This window comes from Hyperolius riggenbachi, chromosome 1 (assembly GCF_040937935.1).
Source record: "Hyperolius riggenbachi isolate aHypRig1 chromosome 1, aHypRig1.pri, whole genome shotgun sequence".
NCBI lineage: Eukaryota > Metazoa > Chordata > Amphibia > Anura > Hyperoliidae > Hyperolius > Hyperolius riggenbachi.
Genome location: NC_090646.1, coordinates 615,776,951 through 615,798,539, shown reverse-complemented (window position 1 = coordinate 615,798,539; position 21,589 = coordinate 615,776,951). Strand labels below are relative to the sequence as shown.

General features: G+C 44.9%; 1 protein-coding gene across 2 annotated transcripts in view; it reads right to left on the bottom strand.

Moving 5' to 3' along the window:
* Positions 1 to 21,589, bottom strand: part of RICTOR (RPTOR independent companion of MTOR complex 2) — a 196,497-nt gene that overhangs the window by 58,932 nt on the left and 115,976 nt on the right. For both annotated transcript variants that reach the window (XM_068250448.1, XM_068250439.1), the window contains exons 10-18: positions 16,149 to 16,216; positions 10,160 to 10,242; positions 8,850 to 8,937; positions 6,588 to 6,678; positions 5,390 to 5,456; positions 5,227 to 5,307; positions 5,032 to 5,132; positions 4,777 to 4,942; positions 3,904 to 4,005 (exon numbers count right to left, since the gene is read on the bottom strand). In XM_068250448.1, coding sequence (XP_068106549.1) covers positions 3,904 to 4,005; positions 4,777 to 4,942; positions 5,032 to 5,132; positions 5,227 to 5,307; positions 5,390 to 5,456; positions 6,588 to 6,678; positions 8,850 to 8,937; positions 10,160 to 10,242; positions 16,149 to 16,216 — 847 coding nt within the window. The remainder of the gene's footprint in view (positions 1 to 3,903; positions 4,006 to 4,776; positions 4,943 to 5,031; positions 5,133 to 5,226; positions 5,308 to 5,389; positions 5,457 to 6,587; positions 6,679 to 8,849; positions 8,938 to 10,159; positions 10,243 to 16,148; positions 16,217 to 21,589) is intronic.

The following is a 21,589-nucleotide window of genomic DNA, read 5'->3' as shown; positions in this document are numbered from 1 at the left end:
ACACCTCTATATACACACACACACACACACACACACACACACCTCTATACACACACACACACACACACACCTCTATACACACACACACACACACCTCTATACACACACACACACAGACACCTCTATACACACACACCTCTATATACACACACACACACACACACACACACACCTCTATACACACACACACCTCTATACACACACACACCTCTATACACACACACACACACACACACAGACACACACACACACACTGACACACACAAACACCTCTATACACACACACACACACACACACACACACACACACACACACACACACACACACACACACACACACACCTCTATACACACACACACACACACACACACACACACACCTCTATACACACACACACACACACACACAGACACACACACACACACACACACACAAACCTCTATATACACACACACACACACACACACACACACACACACACAGACACACACAAACACCTCTATACACACACACACACACACACACACACACACACACACACCTCTATACACACACACACACACCTCTATACACACACACACACACACACCTCTATACGCACACACACCTCTATACACACACACACCTCTATACACACACACACACACACACACACAAACACCTCTATACACACACACACACACCTCTATATACACACACACACACACACACACACACACACACACACCTCTATACACACACCTCTATACACACACACACACACACACACAAACACCTCTATACACACACACACACACACACACACACACACACACACACAGACACACACAAACACCTCTATACACACACACACCTCTATACACACACACACACACACCTCTATACACACACACACACACACCTCTATATACACACACACACACACACACACAGACACACACAAACACCTCTATACACACACACACACACACACCTCTATATACACACACACACACCTCTATACACACACACACCTCTATACACACACACACACGCACCTCTATACACACACACACACACACACACACACACACACACACACACACACCTCTATACACACACACACACCTCTATACACACACACACACACACCTCTATACACACACACACACCTCTATACACACACACACACACACACACACACACACACACACACACACACACACACACACACACACACACACACACACACACACACACACCTCTATACACACACACACACACACACACCTCTATACACACACACACACCTCTATACACACACACACACACATACACCTCTATACACACACACACACACACACACACACCTCTATACACACACACACACACACCTCTATACACACACACACACACACACACACACCTCTATACACACACACACACACACACACACACCTCTATACACACACACACACACACACACACACACACACACACACACACACAAACACACCTCTATACACACACACACACACACCTCTATACACACACACACACACACCTCTATACACACACACACACACACCTCTATATACACACACACACACACACCTCTATACACACACACACACACACACACACACACACACACCTCTATACACACACACACACACATACACCTCTATACACACACACACCTCTATACACACACACACACACCTCTATACACACACACACACACCTCTATACACACACACACACACACACACACACACACACACCTCTATACACACACACACACACACCTCTATACACACACACACACACCTCTATACACACACACACACACACACACACACCTCTATACACACACACCTCTATATACACACACACACACACCTCTATACACACACACACACACACAGACACACACAAACACCTCTATACACACACACACACCTCTATATACACACACACACACACACCTCTATACACACACACACACACACACACACACACACACACACCCCTCTATACACACACACACACACACACACCTCTATATACACACACACACACACACACACACACACACACACACACACACACACACACACCTCTATATACACACACACACACACACACACACACACACACACCTCTATACACACACACACACACACTTATTTTAAGTGTACCCGAGATGGATAAAATAATAAAAGATACATACCTGGGGCTTCCTCCAGCCCCCTTCATGCTAATCGGTCCCTGGCTGTTCTCCTCCACCACCTGGATCTTTCGCAATGGGTCCTGGTAATTCTAGCAGTCGGTGCAGCCGTAGTCTGGCCCTGTCACACTCCCGTGGCAAGGAGTGTTCTGCAGCTTCGCAGTGGTACTGCACAGGCACAGAACGCTTTCGGCGCCGGGAGCGCAATGGTGCACATACCGAGAAGGGCCGCACATGCTCACTACGCCCTGATTGGCTGAAATACAAGGACCCATAGCGGAAGATCCAGGTGGCAGTGGAGGACAGAGAGGGACTGATTAGCCTGAAGGGGGCTGGAGGAAGCCCCAGGTATGTGGTTTTTTTTATTTATCCATCTCAGGTTTCCTTTAAAGTAAATCAGAGACAACTTGAGGAAAATTTTTTTTTTTTTTAACTACCTGGGACCTCCTTCAGCCCCCTTTGTGTCCTTCCAGTCCCCTCCGTTGTGAAGTCTGTGATTCAGTTGGATTGCGGACCACTGTACATGTGCTGTTCTGGGCTGCGCACCTCCTCCATCGCACTCCTATGGCTGGGAATACTCTACGCAAGCGAAGTCACAGTGTTGCTGGACTGCACATATGCAGAACGCTGCAGTCTATAGGAGCACATCGGGTGGTGCGCTCTGCCGGGAACGTGCATGCGCAGTAGTCCGCAATTGAACCAAGTTGTGGACTTTACAGGACTGACAGAGCCCAACGGGGGGAAGGGGGGGGGAGAGAACATCTCATCTCAGGTACACTTTAAGGTTCTACTTTCCCAACCTTTAATGAAATAACTGTTGTCACGGAGGCCCATGTCCACAAATGATAAAGTTTCCTTCCCAACCCTACAAAAAGAAGGGGTAGGAAATAAACCCTCTTCTCATGCTTACAAGGGCCCCCAACAGCAGAGATCAAAGCATGCCCACCTACTCTAAGCAGAATTCCAGGCACTTCTCTGAACTATCTAAAGTATGCTAACTTAAACACAGCCAATAACAACCACTTCTGCCAATAATCTAGTGTGTGTGCAGCAGCCAACGATCCTCCTTGGTGTCTCGGTGAGCAATCTGCCTGGCAGATCAACTCGGCCGAGCGCTGGCCAATGACGTTCTCCCTTCCCTCCCCCTCTTTGTGATGCTCCTTTCAGCCCTCCTCCCACTGCATAGCATAAAAATGTGTCACTAGCCTAGAGGCAAGCAAAACATCTGTACAGCTGCAGCCCCGCACTATTGCCTGAGGGATTGGGTTCTTATCCCTGATGGGTGACATGCCTCGCACCTGTGAGGATCAGCTTGGCCTCAAGTCTTTGCAGCACAATTGTCAAACAACTTTTGTTGGATTGACTTCTTATCAGTCTTCTCAGCTGTTTGAACAATAGCAAAATACTTTTTTTTACTTGTTTCACCTTTGTAAATACCATGATTCTCCCCCAGGTCACAGCAGCTGGTGTTGAGGACGATACAATGTAATATCCATGTCAATGTGTGAGCAGCACACTGACAGAAAGCTGTACATTTATTGCATTTTTTACCTTGCACACAGCTCTGCAACAAATAATCCTCATCTCCTGCTGCAGTACACTGGCTAAGGCTCCCAGGGCAAACTGAAAGTAAACCCATTAACCCTTAAACCCACTTTAAGAGGTCACCAAACAATTTAAAGTTAAAGCGTGCCTTGAGTATAGTCCCTATAAGATTCCAGTTCCAGTCAAGATTCTCTTTGTGGATGAGCACTTGGCTGTCTCTCAGATTCATCGCCAAAGCATCTTCAGTGTCCTATACAGAAAAGACAGGTATTACTGCTTAGTTAAAAGAAGTGATACATTACAGTGCATCAAAAAGTCCTAAAACCGTGGCTCTGATCAATACTGTATTACTTATGACTGACTTCAGCTTCGTTTTAAGATAGAAACATGTCGCTCCCTTGATTTACAGTAAGAAAGGTCTCATGGTTTGTCTGTACTCTGTACTCGTTATGCAGTAGACCAGGGGTGTCAAACTCAAACACATAAGGAGCCAAAACCTAAAACATAGTCTAAGCCACAGGACAAATTGTTTACAATTGAACATTTATTGTCTCAAACTAAGTGGTGTAACTATAACTAACTTGGGGGGCCAGCTCCTCCCCCTTCTGCAGGCGGGGGCAGGGGTTTCCAAGCACACAATGTGGTCCCAGGCTCATTTCGCTGAGGGTCCCATGGAATGTTGCTGCACCCCGCCTCAAACGGACAATGTCTCAGAGAGAAACAGTAGGGGACAGCGGTGAGGTGGTGGATGCGGACAATCCTTGAGATATCTAAGCATGAAATTGATCGGGAATCGGCCTGCAGTGTATGGGCAGCTGACAGATCTCTCTTTAATCAGATTCCATCAGAGTGAGATCTGTTTCTTGGTCAAATCTGCCCATCATGTATGGCTTCCTTTAGGAAACCTACTGGTAGTGCAACTGGTGTAACACCATAGTGGACATCTCTGACTGTGATAAGGGCATCAGATTGTCAGAAATAATGTGCATGATCCCGTGTGTAAAGGGCTGCACATAAATACCTTCAGAATGAATATATCCTTCTGGACACGGACGTGCTGATCTCGTTTTTGGTGAGTAGCCATCGCCTTCTGTACTATGTGATCTAGATACAGGCTGTGAGGTTTGGGTCCTCGTTTCTTCATCTCATGGAAGCGTTTCAAGCAGTTCAATGCCGCGCTGGCACGCCTGCAAACAGAACAAGGGTCTTATTGCAGCTCTGTAAAATCCCAGGTACACCCCTCATGCACATGTACCGCATTCCCCGTGATACGTACAGCCTTTTCTCCTTGGAGATGTCAAACGATGCCGCCATGTTCATCAGGGTCGGTAAGCAGTGCAAGTGGTGACTGTGAGAATGAGGAAGGATTGTGTTTGCCTGAGGAGAAAGCAGAGGACGAGACGTAAAGGAAGGCATACATATGGCAAACAAGTCACAGAAACATCAGTAACTGTAGTAACTATATACATACCATGTGCAAAAGCTCCCCGAGGATGATTGTAGCTCTGATGGACACATCATCGTCACTGTTTGTGATAACCTCCACCAAGCCCTAAATAACATAACACAGAGGTCACACAGACTGTACACACGCGCATAAGCCACAGCTGCATGAGACCAGGGGGCATGCTCACCTCCAATATGCCATTTGTAATAAAAGCAGACAGTACGAGGGACAGGTAATTGTCGATGAGGTCTGGCCTGTAAAACAAAAAGTGATGCAATGTAAAGGAAGAGCTCACTGTTCACAAGTTTACAGCAAACTTTAACTGAAAAACTTATGAGGTAAGTGTATGTATTGCAATTGTGGTAAACAGAACCTTCCTGCAGTCTTAGGCCTCATTCCCATCATGACGCGCTCCCGTGCACGTTTGGAAGCGCGTATAATGTACCGACATGCAAGAATGGCAGAAGGGCATAGACCGCCCTCCTGACGTTCACATCATAGGCGCTACGCAGCAGTACTATGCGCTATGAAGCGCTTGCGTACTGCTACAAGCGCAGAGCTGACCCATTCACTGTAATGAATGGGATCAGCAGCGCCTAGATGGCGTGCGATTGTACACATTGCGTTCTGGTCGCGCGCCCATCTGTGCGTCATGATGTGAACGAGGTCTTACAGCCTTATTTTAAAATAAAGGGCTGCCGCTTTGTGTGTGTCCCCTCTGTGTGTAATGTGTGTGAACAGCAGCCATGACAGTATGAGGAAGAATCTGGTTCATTCAGCTTCCAGGGGTGAGAATTCACTATCATTTGATCTTTTCAGCACCGTGTTGTCAGCAGGAGTCTGTGTGTAAACAGAGAAAATGGTTTTGCCTTCTATTTACTTTTCAGGACAGCCAGTGCTACATTTGACTGCTGATCCACTGCCTAATTTGCATAGATAAAAGCACTAGTCTATTAACTCTTGCAATACAAAAAAAAAAAGAAAGTGAACACAGGCAAGTGAAACATGGCATGGCACTGTACAGAGTAGGAAACATGGCATGGCACTGTACAGAGTAGGAAACATGGCATGGCACTGTACAGAGTAGGAAACATGGCATGGCACTGTACAGAGTAGGAAACATGGCATGGCACTGTACAGAGTAGGAAACATGGCATGGCACTGTACAGAGTAGGAAACATGGCATGGCACTGTACAGAGTAGGAAACATGGCATGGCACTGTACAGAGTAGGAAACATGGCATGGCACTGTACAGAGTAGGAAACATGGCATGGCACTGTACAGAGTAGGAAACATGGCATGGCACTGTACAGAGTAGGAAACATGGCACGGGGTACATTAGTCCAATTTTAATTCATGCGGGGCAAGCGCACACAGCACGTACCTGGAGCGCGCTCGATGTGGAAGAAGAGTTTTAGCTTCTGTAGCTACAAATCCATCAGACAGCCTCCATGATTCTTGAAAGCGACTGGGATCTAACAAACAAAAGGAAGAACCAGTTTACAATCAAATTAAATGCTGTCTTCTAGCTAGATGCTTTTTTCCTTGCGCTTGGTGACGACCACGGGAAGAACATGTATAGCAACACCTGGCAGGTTGGTAGTGGGGACGATGAATGAGATTTTAAAAAGCTGCTGCTTTGCTCTTGCTGTTTGGGGTGCTTTTCAGAAATGCAAGCATGCCCTTTGCAACCCTAAAAGGCTTTATCTTTTATATCTTAACTCAGAAACCCTGCAAAAATATATCTGGGTGTGTTGCACTTTATAATGTTACAATAAAATATTTATAGCCTTTTATTTTGGTTATAAGTTTTGTTATACTGAGTAGTAGCATTCGCCTTGGAGTCACAAATGAGACCTTCACCAGATAAAGCTTGATCCAATTGGAATGAGGCTCTTTAGGCCTCGTTTACGCCAACCGTTTTTGAGTACAATAACCCATTGCACCTCCAAAATAATTGGGCCCATATGCAATTTGCTTTTTCGACCTAAGTTTTCACCAAGGAGATATTTTTACAACTTGTCATCAAATGATTTTTAAACCACCAGCAAGCAAGAAAATACTCGAATTTCGGTAAATACTTTTTCACAAACTTTTTGGTATTTTTTCAATTGTAAAATGCTGAAAAGTTATTTTAAAGAGAATAGGAAAATGATCTAAGACAACTCAGGAGAAAAATGTAATTGCATATGGGCCTTGGTGTGAAGAAAAAACAAAACAAAAACGGAAGCCGATAAGGCCATATAGACATGCGTGGTTAGAAACTAGAGATATGCAACACTCAGAAGGTAGGGACTGTGTGCCACACAGCGTTTATGAGGTGGTTAGGCCCATTCACAGGCACTCCTGAGACTGCCCAGAGAAATTGAAGAGTGACTAAAAAAACAATTAGGCAGCATCACAGCCTCTGACCTCTACCTTGCAAACACTTTGGGCATGATCCAATTCACTTTTTCTCATAGAAGATAACTTTTCATTTTCTGTTCAAAATAACTTTTCATCACTCTGTGATTCAAAATGTATTAAAAAGTAGGTGAAAAGTACCGTCAAGATAATTAGTACCGTAATTTCCGCCATATAAGACGCTCCTGAATATAAATCCTAGGTGCTAGGATTAGAGGGCAAAAACCAAGGGGAAAAATGTATACTAAACCTGGTGTGTCTACCGTCCAGGAGCGAAGAGGACTGCAATCCCAGCAGGAGCCATAGATTAGGTGTGAAAATGCCACTACACTGCTAATAAGACACGGAAGAGGAGGGGCGTGGAGACGCACACTGGGGAAGCGGACACACAGGGTGAGACAATGAAGTGAGTTCCCAGCGTGGCGGTGGTTCGTATTGTCGGGTGTTCATAAGTCAGGGACTCCCTGCATTCGTCGTAAAAGAGGCAGGGACTTTTTATCACTATTTTTTGGGGAAGGGGAAAGTGGGTAATATATGGCGGAAAATATGGTATTTTCTTTCTTGCAGGTGGCTTAAAAGGCATTTTATTGGTAAGGTGTAAAAATCAGCTTATCACTGAGGAAAAAACGTAGGAGAAACAGTGAACTGGACCAGGCCCCTATACACAGTAATCCAGGCATTTTCAGAACTGCCTAGCTGCAATTTAGCATCAACTGTCCTGGTAATTTTTTAATTTTTTTTAAAGAATCTCTTGTAACAACTGGGAGGGGCAGTCCTCTGAATCCTAATGAGGCTTCCCCCATCTTCCTAAGCCTCAGGGATTCATCTCTGTCTCCCACGAAAATATAGCCAAAATAGCACCTTCAATATTTACCTACCGCGACCCTGCGCAGGGCTCCCCGCTTGGGCTCCAGCAGAAATAGCCGAACCAGATCAGGTGCGCTCTACTGCACAGGGGCGAATAGTCTGCACCATAGGGCGGCCCGATCGAGTTTGGGTATTTCCGCCTAAGCTTGATCGGAAAACCACTACTGCGCCTGCACTGGATCGCGGCAGGTAAAGATTTACCTCGCCGGTGTCTGAGGGCTAGCCAAAGGATAAGAGGAGGGGAGGAGCCTCATTAGGATCCAGAGGCTCTCCCTACAGAGGTCAGTACCCACCAGGGGCTTTTTTTGTGTTTGTTTAGTTACAGATTTTCTTCAATATAATGTACTGTAAATAAAAGAAATAAACTTTTTCTTACCTACACTTAGCAGCCCCTCAATGAAGTCCTTTGTAACCACAGGAAGAGGGAAGCGGAATATTTCATACAGTACCTCGAGAAGACCTCGCTGCAGGATACAAGAAACACAAAGATCAGACAAAGTGCACAATTAACTGCAAATACAACAGACAAAAACATAAAAAGGCAAGTATAGCCAAGTAAAAGAAGTCTTTACCTAGATATGACAGAATCAAACTCATGTTATTTTAGAAGCAGAGGTGTTAAATCACATCGAACAATTATGTGGACAGATCATTTGGTACCCATATTAAAGAGAACTACCTCTGTATTATTTGAATATCAGTAGGTTTGTGGATTTGTAGCAGGTAGAAACTAAAAAAGATCATATTGCAGGAAGTAGTATTTACACTACTTTTGTAAATGATCAATCTGTCATTGATTAACTTCTCCTTTCCCTCCACCACACGCACGCAACTGATTGTACTGAGCATTGTACAGACAGAAGTCAACAGTTTGACTTACTAGGGGCTTCTTGCAGCCCTCTGCAGTCATCTTGTGTACCCTGAAAGCTGGCGGTCATGGCCAGTCGGAGGCTACTGAGCATGCGCGGCCCCGGGAGGCGCCCTCATTGCCGGAAGAGTTTGGCGCGTGCGCAGTAGTGATCTTACTGTACTGCGCATGCACAGAATGCTGCCGTGCACGTGAGACACGACAAGGAGGCGTGTGGTTAGCCAGCTGTCAGGGGGAGACACGACAAGGAGGCGTGTGGTTAGCCAGCTGTCAGGGGGAGACACGACAAGGAGGCGCGTGGTTAGCCAGCTGTCAGGGGGAGACACGACAAGGAGGCGCGTGGTTAGCCAGCTGTCAGGGGGAGACACGACAAGGAGGCGCGTGGTTAGCCAGCTGTCAGGGGGAGACACGACAAGGAGGCGCGTGGTTAGCCAGCTGTCAGGGGGAGACACGACAAGAAGGCGCGTGGTTAGCCAGCTGTCAGGGGGATGCCGTTGCTGGCCGGCGAGTCTCGGAAGGATGGCGCGGGCACAGGATGACTGTGGGGGCTGCAAGAAGCCCCAGGTAAGTTAAACTGGTTGTTTTATTTTTTTTTTATTTTAGCTTTTAGCCTAGTAGATGTCTAGGTCTACATTCCTGGGAACTCATCTGATAAACACCCACGTGAAAATATTCGCAAATAATATCTAATATTTGCCAGATTAAAAAAAATGATTTGCAATTTAGGCCCACGTCATTGCATTCTCCTTTGTGATGTGTAAAGGCTAAATAATGCATAAATAAGTGAAAGCCTCACTTAACAGGCATTTCCAACCTACCCGTATCTCCATGTTTGGTATACAAAGAACTCCTATGAGGGACTGGATACCAGAGTTACCAGGCTTGCATAGGCTAATTATACCTAGGAAGAAACATACACATGTGACATTAGCATCACAGAGGAAGACCTGGCAGTAGCTGGGGAAAGGTGACCCCAAAATAGAAAGGCAGTCACTGTGGAATTATTATTATTATTTATTGTATTTAAAAAGCGGCAACATATTACGCAGCGCTGGACAATAAATATATACAATGATATAAGGACGACAGACATTACAAGGTTATACAACATAGAGCAAAGTTACACATGCAAATTGTACAAAATACATGATCATGCAAAATGGGCTGGTTAGGTAGGCCCAGTAATACAAGTATAGGCTGTCATAGGACAGGAGTACATGATCCTGTAGATTACACTAGGGAAAGGAGGACCCTGCCAGAGGCTCACACTCTAAAGGGTGGGGTGGAAACATTAGGTGGGGCTGTTAAATATTCAGTAGAGAGTTAAGGTAGCCATACACCACTGGTCGATTTGCCATCAGATTCGACCAAAAGATAGATCCCGCTCTGATCGAATCTGATCAGAGAGGAATCATATGGCTGCCTTTACTGCAAACAGATTGTGAATCGATTTCAGCATGAAACCGATTCACCATCTGCTGAGCTGTGCCGCTGTCGCCTGTTCCGTCTCCCCCAAGCATACATTACCTGAAGCCTGGTCCCGGGCATCTTCTCCGCATCACCTCCCGGCTGGCACCTTCTCCGCATCACGACATCCGCGTATAACTTTGTCACTCCGGTGACAGCGGAAGTTCAAATAGAGCGCCCTCTATTTGTACTTCCGCTGTCACTGCAGTGACAGCGGAAGTTATATACGGATGCTAGATGTCGTGATGCGGAAGGTGATGCGGAGAAGATGCCGGGAGCCAGCTTCAGGTAATGTATACCTGCGTAGAACTTACGCTGCTAGCGATGCGCTCTCTACCCGCGGGTGATAGACGGTAATTTCCCCCACAGAGCAATCAACAGGATCGATCTATTTCGGGACGAAATAGATTGAAATTTAGCGTTTAGCGTGAACGATGTGACAGCAGATTCGATCCCAGTGATCGAATCTGCTGACGATCAGCGGGTAATCGGCCTAGTGTATGGCCAGCTTTACTGTGTGGTAGGAGGTGGGTAGGCCATCATAAAGAGGTGGGTTTTGAGGGCTTGCTTGAATGTGTTGAAAGAGGGAGCAAGCTGATGGGTGGTGGAAGGGCGTTTCTAGAGGGTGGGGGCAGCTCTTGAGAAATCCTGCAGGCGGGCATGGGAGTGTGAAATGCGTGGGGTGGTGAGGCGAAGGTCGTTGGAGGATCGGAGGGGGCGACCTGGTGTATACCTGTGAACAAGCTCAGAGATGTAGGTAGGGCAGGTTTTGTGCACAGATTTATACGCCAGGCATAGAATCTTGAAAGTTATCCTGAAACGGATAGGGAGCCAGTGCATGGATTCACAAAGGGGAGATGTGGATGCGGAGCGTTGCGAAAAATGGATGAGTCTTGCAGCCGCGTTCATCACTGATTGCAGGTGGGCAGTGCGTTTCAAGGGGGAGGCCAGAAAGGAGGGAGTTACAGTAATCAAGGCGGGAGATGATGAGGGCATGGATGAGCAGTTTGGTCGTGTCCTGAGTTAAGTAGGGGCAGATCTTGGAGATATTACGGAGGTGGAAATTGCAGGCTTTGGTGATGTTTTTGATGTATGGGATGACAATCTACAGACCAGTTTTAAAGTGAACCCCCAGTTGCACTTTGACCGAAAAAAGAAGATACTTACCTACAAAGAGGGAAGCCTCAGAATCTTCCAGAGGCTTTCAGTGTTCTCCTTGCCCCCACCTCTGCCAAGCGCAGCCCCCCAGAACATATCCGACAAGAGCTTGTCAAATAGGTTATTGTGGCTGCGCTCCCTCCCATACTGTCGCTCATGTATAGCTGGAAGTGTGGACAGTAACTTCTAGAGGGTCCTGGGCAGGGGAGTGATCTGGAGGAGGACACAGGAAGTCGCTGAAGGATCTAGAAGCATCCATCTTCCTCTTGGCTTTTAGGAGAAAATAGAGTGGGACAGATATGAATGGGGGAGCGGTGGGGGCATGAGGGCTGCTCCCTTTACATGCCTGATGTCTCTGTTTTTACAATCTTATTTGCAAGCAAATCGCGCCGAGAAACTCTGCCATAGGGGATAATGCTGCCACCAACCAAATAGCTTGCCTTAGCAATTCGGCAAACATTGCAGCATTTTTCGTGCGGGCAGCAGCTAATTCCATAGCCATGCATAGCACGGCTTCTGGGATTTGTCTGCGTACTCGCAGACCAGGAAGTGCCGCCGCGCATCTCACACGCATCTCGCAGCCGTGCACGGCGGCTAGTGAAAACGGGCCCTAAAAGATGCTAACGCTTTACATACAACAAAGACTCTGGTCTGACTCCACTGGCTGCATGTTTGCTGAAGGTGAGCAACTCAAAAACAACTAAAGCCAGCATTACAGACATGCAACTGGCATTGTTTGTAAGGGAATGAAGAAGGCAGCCTCGGTATTCCTCTCATTTTAGGTTTCCTTTAAAAAATGATCTTCCTTGCTGAATGTAGTGCAAGGAGGTAAAATAATGACTTATCCTAAATAAAATTCTGATCTAGAGGCATTATCTTTGAAAGGCATGTTATCTTTTTGTGGGGATCCCATGGCAGCTGTTTATTTTTTTTTGTTGACTTCAACCCTTTGCTGGTAACTATCACCTAACAGGAAAAGAAGCCCAGCAGACAAGTCTAGCAGTGCAGGAAAGTTTAGGGGTTTTACAATATCAATTTACCACAATTCCTGTCCATACATTGCATTAATATGGGTGATTATGCCTTTGTTTCTCCTTCAAACCTTGGCTATATCAGCACAAAGTCCCTAACAACCACCAATGCCTGACACACGTTTCAGGGATACAATGCCGTTTCCATAAGGCATTGGTTGTTGTTTAAAGAGACTCTGTAACAATTTTTTCAGCCTTAGTTCTTCTATCCTATAAGTTCCTATGCCTGTTCTAATCTGCTCTGGCTTACTGCAGTCTTTCCTAACTGCACTGTCTCTGTAATAAATCAATGTATCTTTCCTCTGTCCTGTTTGTCGGGCATAATTTTTGTACAAAATCCACAGCCCTGTTAAGTATTAGACTAAGGAGTCGGAGTCTGAGCAATTTTGGGCACCCGGAGTCGGAGGCGTGGTTTCAGAAACTGAGGAGTCGGAGTTGGAAGATTTTTGTACCGACTCCACAGCCCTGATTTATATAGTATGGCTGTCCCTGCTGCTTTAAAGAGACTCCGTAACAAAAATTGCATCCTGTTTTTTATCATCCTACAAGTTCAAAAAGCTATTCTAATGTGTTCTGGCTTACTGCAGCACTTTATACTATCACTGTCTCTGTAATAAATCAATGTATCTTTCCCCTGTCAGACTTGTCGGCCTGTGTCTGGAAGGCTGCTAAGTTCTTCAGTGTTGTGGTTCTGCTATGAACTCTCCCTTCCAGGCCCCTCTATGCACACTGCCTGTGTGTTATTTAGGATTAGAGCAGCTTCTCTCTTCTCTCTTATCTTTTACAAGCTGGATAAATCGTCCTCTGAGCTGGCTGGGCTTTCACATACTGAGGAATTACAGACGAGGGCAAAGCTGTTTGCAGGAAGAAACGAGCAGCCTGAAACTTCAGTTCATGAGAACTTCAGGGAGAAAGAAACACACAAATGATCTCTTGAGATTCAAAAGGAATGCTGTATACAACCTGCTTGTGTATGGATGTATTTTCTATGTGTGGACATACTGTACATCAACCTACTTCCTGTTTTGGTGGCCATTTTGTTTGTTTATAAACAAACTTTTTAAAACTGTTTTTAACCACTTTTAATGCGGCGAGGAGCGGCGAAATTGTGTCAGAGGGTAATAGGAGATGTCCCCTAACGCACTGGTATGTTGACTTTTGTGTGATTTTAACAATACAGATTCTCTTTAAGCTTTCCTTCTTTTCTTATTACTCCAGTAGTAATATTGAGAGGTATATATCAACAGCAATATACAATATAATATACCGGCCAAATATGCTTAGTTATAACTATCTCCTCATGTCATTACTTTTTTTAACCTGTATCTAAAATAAAATGTGACGCTGACACCTTACTTTTAAACATTTGCTATGATGTATACATGCTACACAAGTCATTTTGCAATTTATGGATATAAAAATTGGTGTCCTCTCAGAGTTTGCAGCCGCCTGCGCATGTCTTAAAGAGGTCCTGTAGTGGATCACCGCTTCTCTATATGGCATTGAGGCTGCATGGTATCCAGCCTTTATACTTCAGCTGCAATTACTGCTGTCACAAAACAGGGCTTTTTTTATGCTTTCCAAAAGCTAATTTCTTTACCCTAACCCCCCCCCCCCCCCCCTTATTCCACGTCTCAGAGTTGGCACAGAGGCCAAGGGATGATGCTTGATATCTGGGGGCTGGGAGGGGTGTGGGAATTGCACAAAGGGCATGCTGAGGTAGGTGGAGCTATGGGAAGTGACAGGGGTAAACGTGGTAGGGCTTACTAACTAGGAAGCCCAGGCAAACACCAGGACTCACCAGGCTAAGCAGAGCCTCCCTTATGTGTGCATCTGGTGCTGAGGTGAGGTGGCAAAAATGTAAAGGATACAGTCCTGCCACTTGCTTGCTGTCATACATGTTGGCAGTATCAACATAATTACGTTAAACTGCAGTATAGTAAAACAACCATAAGATGTCACTGTGTGAAAAATGCTATAATGATCTTTGGGATTGTCATTTCCTATATTCTTTCTATGTTCCTCTCTGTTTTCTAAGTAAGCTGTATTTCCTGTTTGGAGTGTATGATATATCTCTGCATGTTTTTCTTCAGTAAAGAGTTCTAACTTGTTATACTGGGTGCCTATCTGTATGTACAGACCACCCTACTCCATTAATACAAATCTGCACCGGATTGCAAAGTTAAAATGAATTTAGGAGATTAAGAATAGTTTGTGTAGTTCCTATAGTAAATATAACTTTCCTAAAGTCTTGTTTTTATTTTTAATTTTAGGGCAATATTTCTAAGACTGAATTCTAAACGTCAGCCATGACAGTCTGACACAGAATCTGGTTCATTTAGCCGCAAAACAGAAGTAATATCCTTTGAACTGTAGAGCTCTGTCTTGTTACCAGCAGTGTTTCTTTGGCAAAATAGAAGAGTTTATGGCTTCTGTTTACTTTTCAGGAGAGCTGGGGCTGAATTTGGCTGCTATTAGACGGTCTCATTTGCATAGAAAAATAAAGAACTATTATATTATGAACCCATGTCACAAGTCAGTTAAGGTACGCTTTAATACAAAGCTGCTGACCTGGCAGCAACTACAGAGAGGTGGTGGTTATTATCAGCTAGAAGCAAACATGCACAGTCAGTTGTCATGGCAGAGGAGGTTGTGCCATGCATGGACATGTAGCATTTGTGCCTTTTTTGTTTTGATGCAAAGTAGATTGTGGGTTTTCTTCTTCTGGTGTAGTAGAAAGTAACAGTATATTATAGAGGTCCTTTACAAGCCGTATCCAAGCTCATATTGACAGGTTGCTATATTCTACATAGCGTTGTCCACTCTCCTACTACAAAATCCTATCAAATACCAAGCAACTCGAGTGGAGAACTGTCCACCTCCAAACTCGCTGCCATTGGCCATTAACTCAGTCTACCATTAATTTCCCCAGCGTGGACAATACAAAAGAGAGGAACTTTGATAAACAAGGCCCAAAGAGTGGATGGCAATGACGATGAGTGACGGAGAAGAGAAGTCAACGTCTAGGAGTCTACATAAGGTGTGATGTAGCCATGTCCTCCAACCTTCTACCATCACACATCTCAGAGCTGAGGTCTGATGAGAGAACAGCAATACCAGTGCAGCAGAACCTCCAGTGACTCGCACTAACCTGCCCACGATCGGAATGCTGCTACAATCCCAAGTTTGCTTGCCTGGAATCTGGCCTCTCGGTCCTCTCTGAGGAAGACAAAAAAAAGAACAATAATGTTAACCTTAACTCACACTACACTGACATATGACCAAGTTGAAAACATTCCAAAATCACACACGTTACTATATATTACTTTCTGTGTCCCAGCTGGATTGACTCACTAATTTTGTAAGTGTCTGTACGGTTTAAAACTGGTCAGGTTTTATGGCTGTGTGCCCGCATTGGAAAAGTTGTTTTACTTCTTGACATCACTGTGACCCTTCTTGTGATTTACGGATCTCTACAATACTACAATAGCTTAAAGAGGTACTGTAACCAAGGATTGATCTTCACCCCAATCAGTAGCTGATACCCCCTTTCCCATGGGAAATCTTTACCTTTTCTTGAATAGATCATCTTGTGGGGAAGGGGGCGTCTGTGTGGCTGATATTGTGGTGAAACCCCTTGGCATAAGTAGTGTCTGAGTCAAAACCCTGAAACAAGCATATGGCTAATTCGGTAAAACCTGAGTCAGAGTACCTGATCTGCCTATGCTTATTCGTGGGTCCTTGGCTAAAAGAATTAGAGACACAGGATCAGGAGGACTGCTAGGAAACTGGTATATATATTCAATATAATTGCACTGCTTCCTAATGTTACACAATCAGAAACCTTTTGTGTTCGCCACACCTCTAAGTAGAGTTCTCCCAGTTAAATTTTAAATAAATTATATGATGTGTAGGCACGCCCACATAATAAAGTGACAGACAAAGTTCCAATAATTTTCAAAGTTCTCCTCCACACAGAATGACTTAGATTGTGATACACTATTGACATGTGAAGAAATTGCTCACCAGATCCCAAAGCTGACCAATAACAGACCAGCAGTCAGCACTTAAAACATCCAGCGATCTCCTCACACTCTCAGCTCCTTGTCCTGACAAATTCTTGGAACAATCCAAAACAAGAATGGCTTATGGTGCAGTATTAGTGACTCCAGTTGTTACCTCTCCTTATAACACTGTGTACATGCACAACTACAGTGGCTTGCAAAAGTATTCGGCCCCCTTGAAGTTTTCCACATTTTGTCACATTACTGCCACAAACATGCATCAATTTCATTGGAATTCCGCATGAAAGACCAATACAAAGTGGTGTACACGTGAGAAGTGGATCGAAAATCATCCATCATTCCAAACATTTTTTACAAATAACTGCAAAGTGGGGTGTGCGTAATTATTCGGCCCCCTGAGTCAATCCTTTGTAGAACCACTTTTTGCTGCAATTACAGCTGCCAGTCTTTAGGGTATGTCTCTACCAGCTTTGCACATCTAGAGACTGAAATCCTTGCCCATTCTTCTTTGCAAAACAGCTCCAGCTCAGTCAGATTAGATGGACAGCATTTGTGAACAGCAGTTTTCAGATCTTGCCACAGATTCTCGATTGGATTTAGATTTGGACTTTGGCTGGGCCATTCTAACACATGGATACGTTTTGTTTTAAACCATTCCATTGTTGCCCTGGCTTTATGTGTAGGGTCATTGTCCTGCTGGAAGGTGAACCTCCACCCCAGTTTCAAGTCTTTTGCAGACTCCAAGAGGTTTTCTTCCAAGTTTGCCCTGTATTTGGCTCCATTTATCTTCCCATCAACTCTGACCAGCTTCCCTGTCCCTGCTGAAGAGATGCACCCCACGAGCATGATGCTGCCACCACCATATTTGACAGTGGGGATGGTGTGTTCAGAGTGATGTGCAGTGTTAGTTTTCCGCCACACATAGCGTTTTGCATTTTGGCCAAAAAGTTCCATTTTGGTCTCATCTGACCAGAGCGCCTTCTTCCACATGGTTGCTGTGTCCCCCACATGGCTTGTGGCAAACTGCAAATGGGACTTCTTATGCTTTTCTGTTAACAATGGCTTTCTTCTTGACACTCTTCCATAAAGGCCAACTTTGTGCAGTGCACGACTAATAGTTGTTCTATGGACAGAGTCTCCCACCTGAGCTGTAGATCTCTGCAGCTCGTCCAGACAGTCACCATGGGCCTCTTGATTGTATTTCTGATCAGAGCTCTCCTTGTTTGGCCTGTGAGTTTAGGTGGATGGCCTTGTCTTCGTAGGTTTACAGTTGTGCCGTACTCCTTCCATATCTGAATGATCGCTTGAACAGTGCTCCGTGGGATGTTCAAGGCTTTGGAAATCTTTTTGTAGCCCAAGCCAGCTTTACATTTCTCAATAACCTTATCCCTGACCTGTCTGGTGTGTTCTTTGGACTTCACGGTGTTGTTGCTCCCAATATTCTCTTAGACAACCTCTGAGGCCGTCATAGAGCAGCTGTATTTGTACTGAAATTAGATTACACACAGGTGCACTCTATTTAGTCATTAGCACTCATCAGGCAATGTCTATGGGCAACTAAGTGCACTCAGATCAAAAGGGGCTGAATAATTACGCACACCCCACTTTGCAGTTAGTGATTTGTAAAAAATGTTTGGAATCATGTATGATTTTCATTCCACTTCTCACGTGTACACCACTTTGTGTTGGTCTTTCATGTGAAATTTCAATAAAATTGATTCATGTTTGTGGCAGTAATGTGACAAAATGTGGAAAACTTCAAGGGGGCCGAATACTTTTGCAAGCCACTGTATACACCGCTTGTGGTCCCAATCACCAAAATACAAATGAACCACTCACCAGATAAAATGGCTGACCAACCACAGACCAGCAATAGAGCATTCACTGCAGATCAGATGGCTCTCCTCTGTCTTCTCATGCCAATACATATCTTCTCATGATTACTTCACATGTCAATAGTGGATCACAATCTAAGTCTTTCTGTGTGGAGGAGGACTTTTGAAAATGATTGGAACTTTGTCTGTCACTTTATTATGTGGAAGCGCCTACACACCATCCAATTTATAAAGGCAACTGGTATTGTTTAAAAGGAAACACATATGGCAGCCTTCATACCCCTCTCACCTCGGGTTCACTTTCAAAAAGGAAAATGTAAGTGTAGTACACAAGACAAAACACAGAACATTTATACTGCGCATTTTTTTCCCTTTTGTACTCAAAGCGTCAGAGCTGCAGCCACTAGGGTGCGCTCAGTAGGCAGTAGCAGTGTTAGGAAGTCTTGCCCAAGGCCTCCTTACTGAATAGATGCCCACTTACTAACCAGGAAGAGTCGAGAATTGAACCCTGGTGTCATGTGCAGAGGCAGAACCAGTAGGACAGAAAAAAGATGTTATAAATACCTGGAGCTTCCTCCAGCCCCATCAGCCTGGATCGCTCCCACGCCGCCGTCCTCCGCTGCCTCTGTCCGCCGCTACCGGGTCCAGTCATTTCTGCCAGTCGACGCAAGCGCAGTGCGCTCCCTCCGTACTGCGCAGGGGTAAAGATATGGAGGGAGTCTCTGTGCTTGCGTACAATTGGCCACGTCCGCCGGAAGTGACGGGACCCGGTACCGGCGATAGAGGCAGCGGAGGATGGCGGTGTGGGAGCGATCCAGGCTTATGGGGCTGGAGGAAGCCCCAGGTATGTAGAACATTTTTTTTATTTTTTAAAGACTGTTCGTCTCTGGTTCCGTTTAAAGGGGACAGAAACAGACAAATTAGAATAATAGGGGTAAAGAGGCGCCCTGGTTGGATAAAAGCGTCTAAAAACAGCTTAAAAACGAAAAGATAATATGAGGTGGCTTACCTTAATAAAGAAATCCTTGTATGTAACAAAAGATTTCGTTATCCAGGTGTAAGCCACCTCATTATCTTTTTGTTTTTAAGCTGTTTTTAGACGCTTTTTATCCAACCAGGGTGCCTCTTTACCCCTATTGTGCTTATTTTACCCCCACACACTTTGTGTCTGAGGGGTGGTGACAGATAACCTGTGGGTTCCACCACAGTGAACGCCTGTCCCCCTTTTTTTTCAAAGGAGAGCGACCACATCCAGGTCCCGGCTGGGACTACCCCGAGTGGAGTCGGGTTTCATGGTCTCCACCTGCTTCATACGGTTGGTATTTGCAACCCCCCTTTGTGAGTAGTATTTTTGCATTTTCACTATCCACCTGTATATCGATATACTACACTATTGGGCTCCCGTTTTTGTCTCCTATACTTCTCCGCAGGGTGCCGAGACACCCCCACTGCATCACAGACACATAAGTACGTTTTTTCCAGAGTAAAATGAGCCATAAATTACTTTTCTCCTATGTTGCTGTCACTTACAGTAGGTAGTAGAACTCTGATAGAAGCAAAAGGTTTTAGACTAGTCCATCTCTTCATAGGGGATTCACAGCAAGGCTTTTATCTCTTTATAAAGATATTCCCTAAAATGGATTTAAACAATGATGCTGGCCAGCTTCCCTGCTTGCTACAGTTTTTTGGCAGTTGGACAGAGCAACTGCCATTCACCAAGTGCTTTTGAAAATAAATAAATCCCTGAAAATCCCCCATGAAGAGATGGACTAGTCCAAAACCTGTCGCGTCTGTCAGATTTCTACTGCCTACTGTAAGTGACAGCAACATAGGAGAAAAGTAATTTATGGCTCATTTTACTCCGGAAAAAAAAACGTACTTCTTGTTTGTATATGTTTGCACATATTTAAAATTTTACAATTTTTCACCATAGTGCCCCTTTAACCAGTACACTATACAGCCACAAAACCCCAGTGATTACACAGAGCAGTAACTGTGTAGATCAGCAGTGAGAGTTTATGTACAGAGTTTCTGGATGTTCCAGTGCTTTGTGAACTTTGCATGCAACACCTCATCAGCTGAGTGTAACGTCTAATGAGATGGCAACACCTTGTGGTGAGGATTCTCAGCACTGAAGGCAATCTAACACATTACAGTGATGTAACCAGCACTTCCTAAGTAATCACCGCTCAGAACTGCTTATATTGCAGCACAGGGAACGCTTAAAAGGACAGCTTTTCCCAGCACTGGACAAATCCTGAGCCAGACATGAATACAATGTACAACTAGCTCCCATCACAGGCCAATGTGGCCATACATCTAGCGATGATGGGCAGATTCACCAAGAGACGGATCGAATCTGATTAGAGAAAGATTGTTCGACTGCCCATAAACCGCAGGCCGGTTCCCCATCAATTTTCGCATGAAATCTCTTGGGAATCAGTCGAGTCCACTACCGCCCCCTAGTGTACCTGTCCTGTGTCACGGTGCCAGTCCGTCTTCTGTGTCAGATTTTTCACTCAGAAAATTTGCATTGATTTTGCAACTAATGGTGTAGAATAGGGCTGTTTCCATTCAATGCAAATTTTCGTTAGCGTTCGTACGCGTGAAAAAAATCTGAGGTCCTGTATAAATTTTTTCAGACATCGCGTACGATACGCGTACAATGCTTTGTATAGGCAATGCAAATTTTCGCGTTACTTGCCCGAAAATTCACATTAGATCCATGGTTA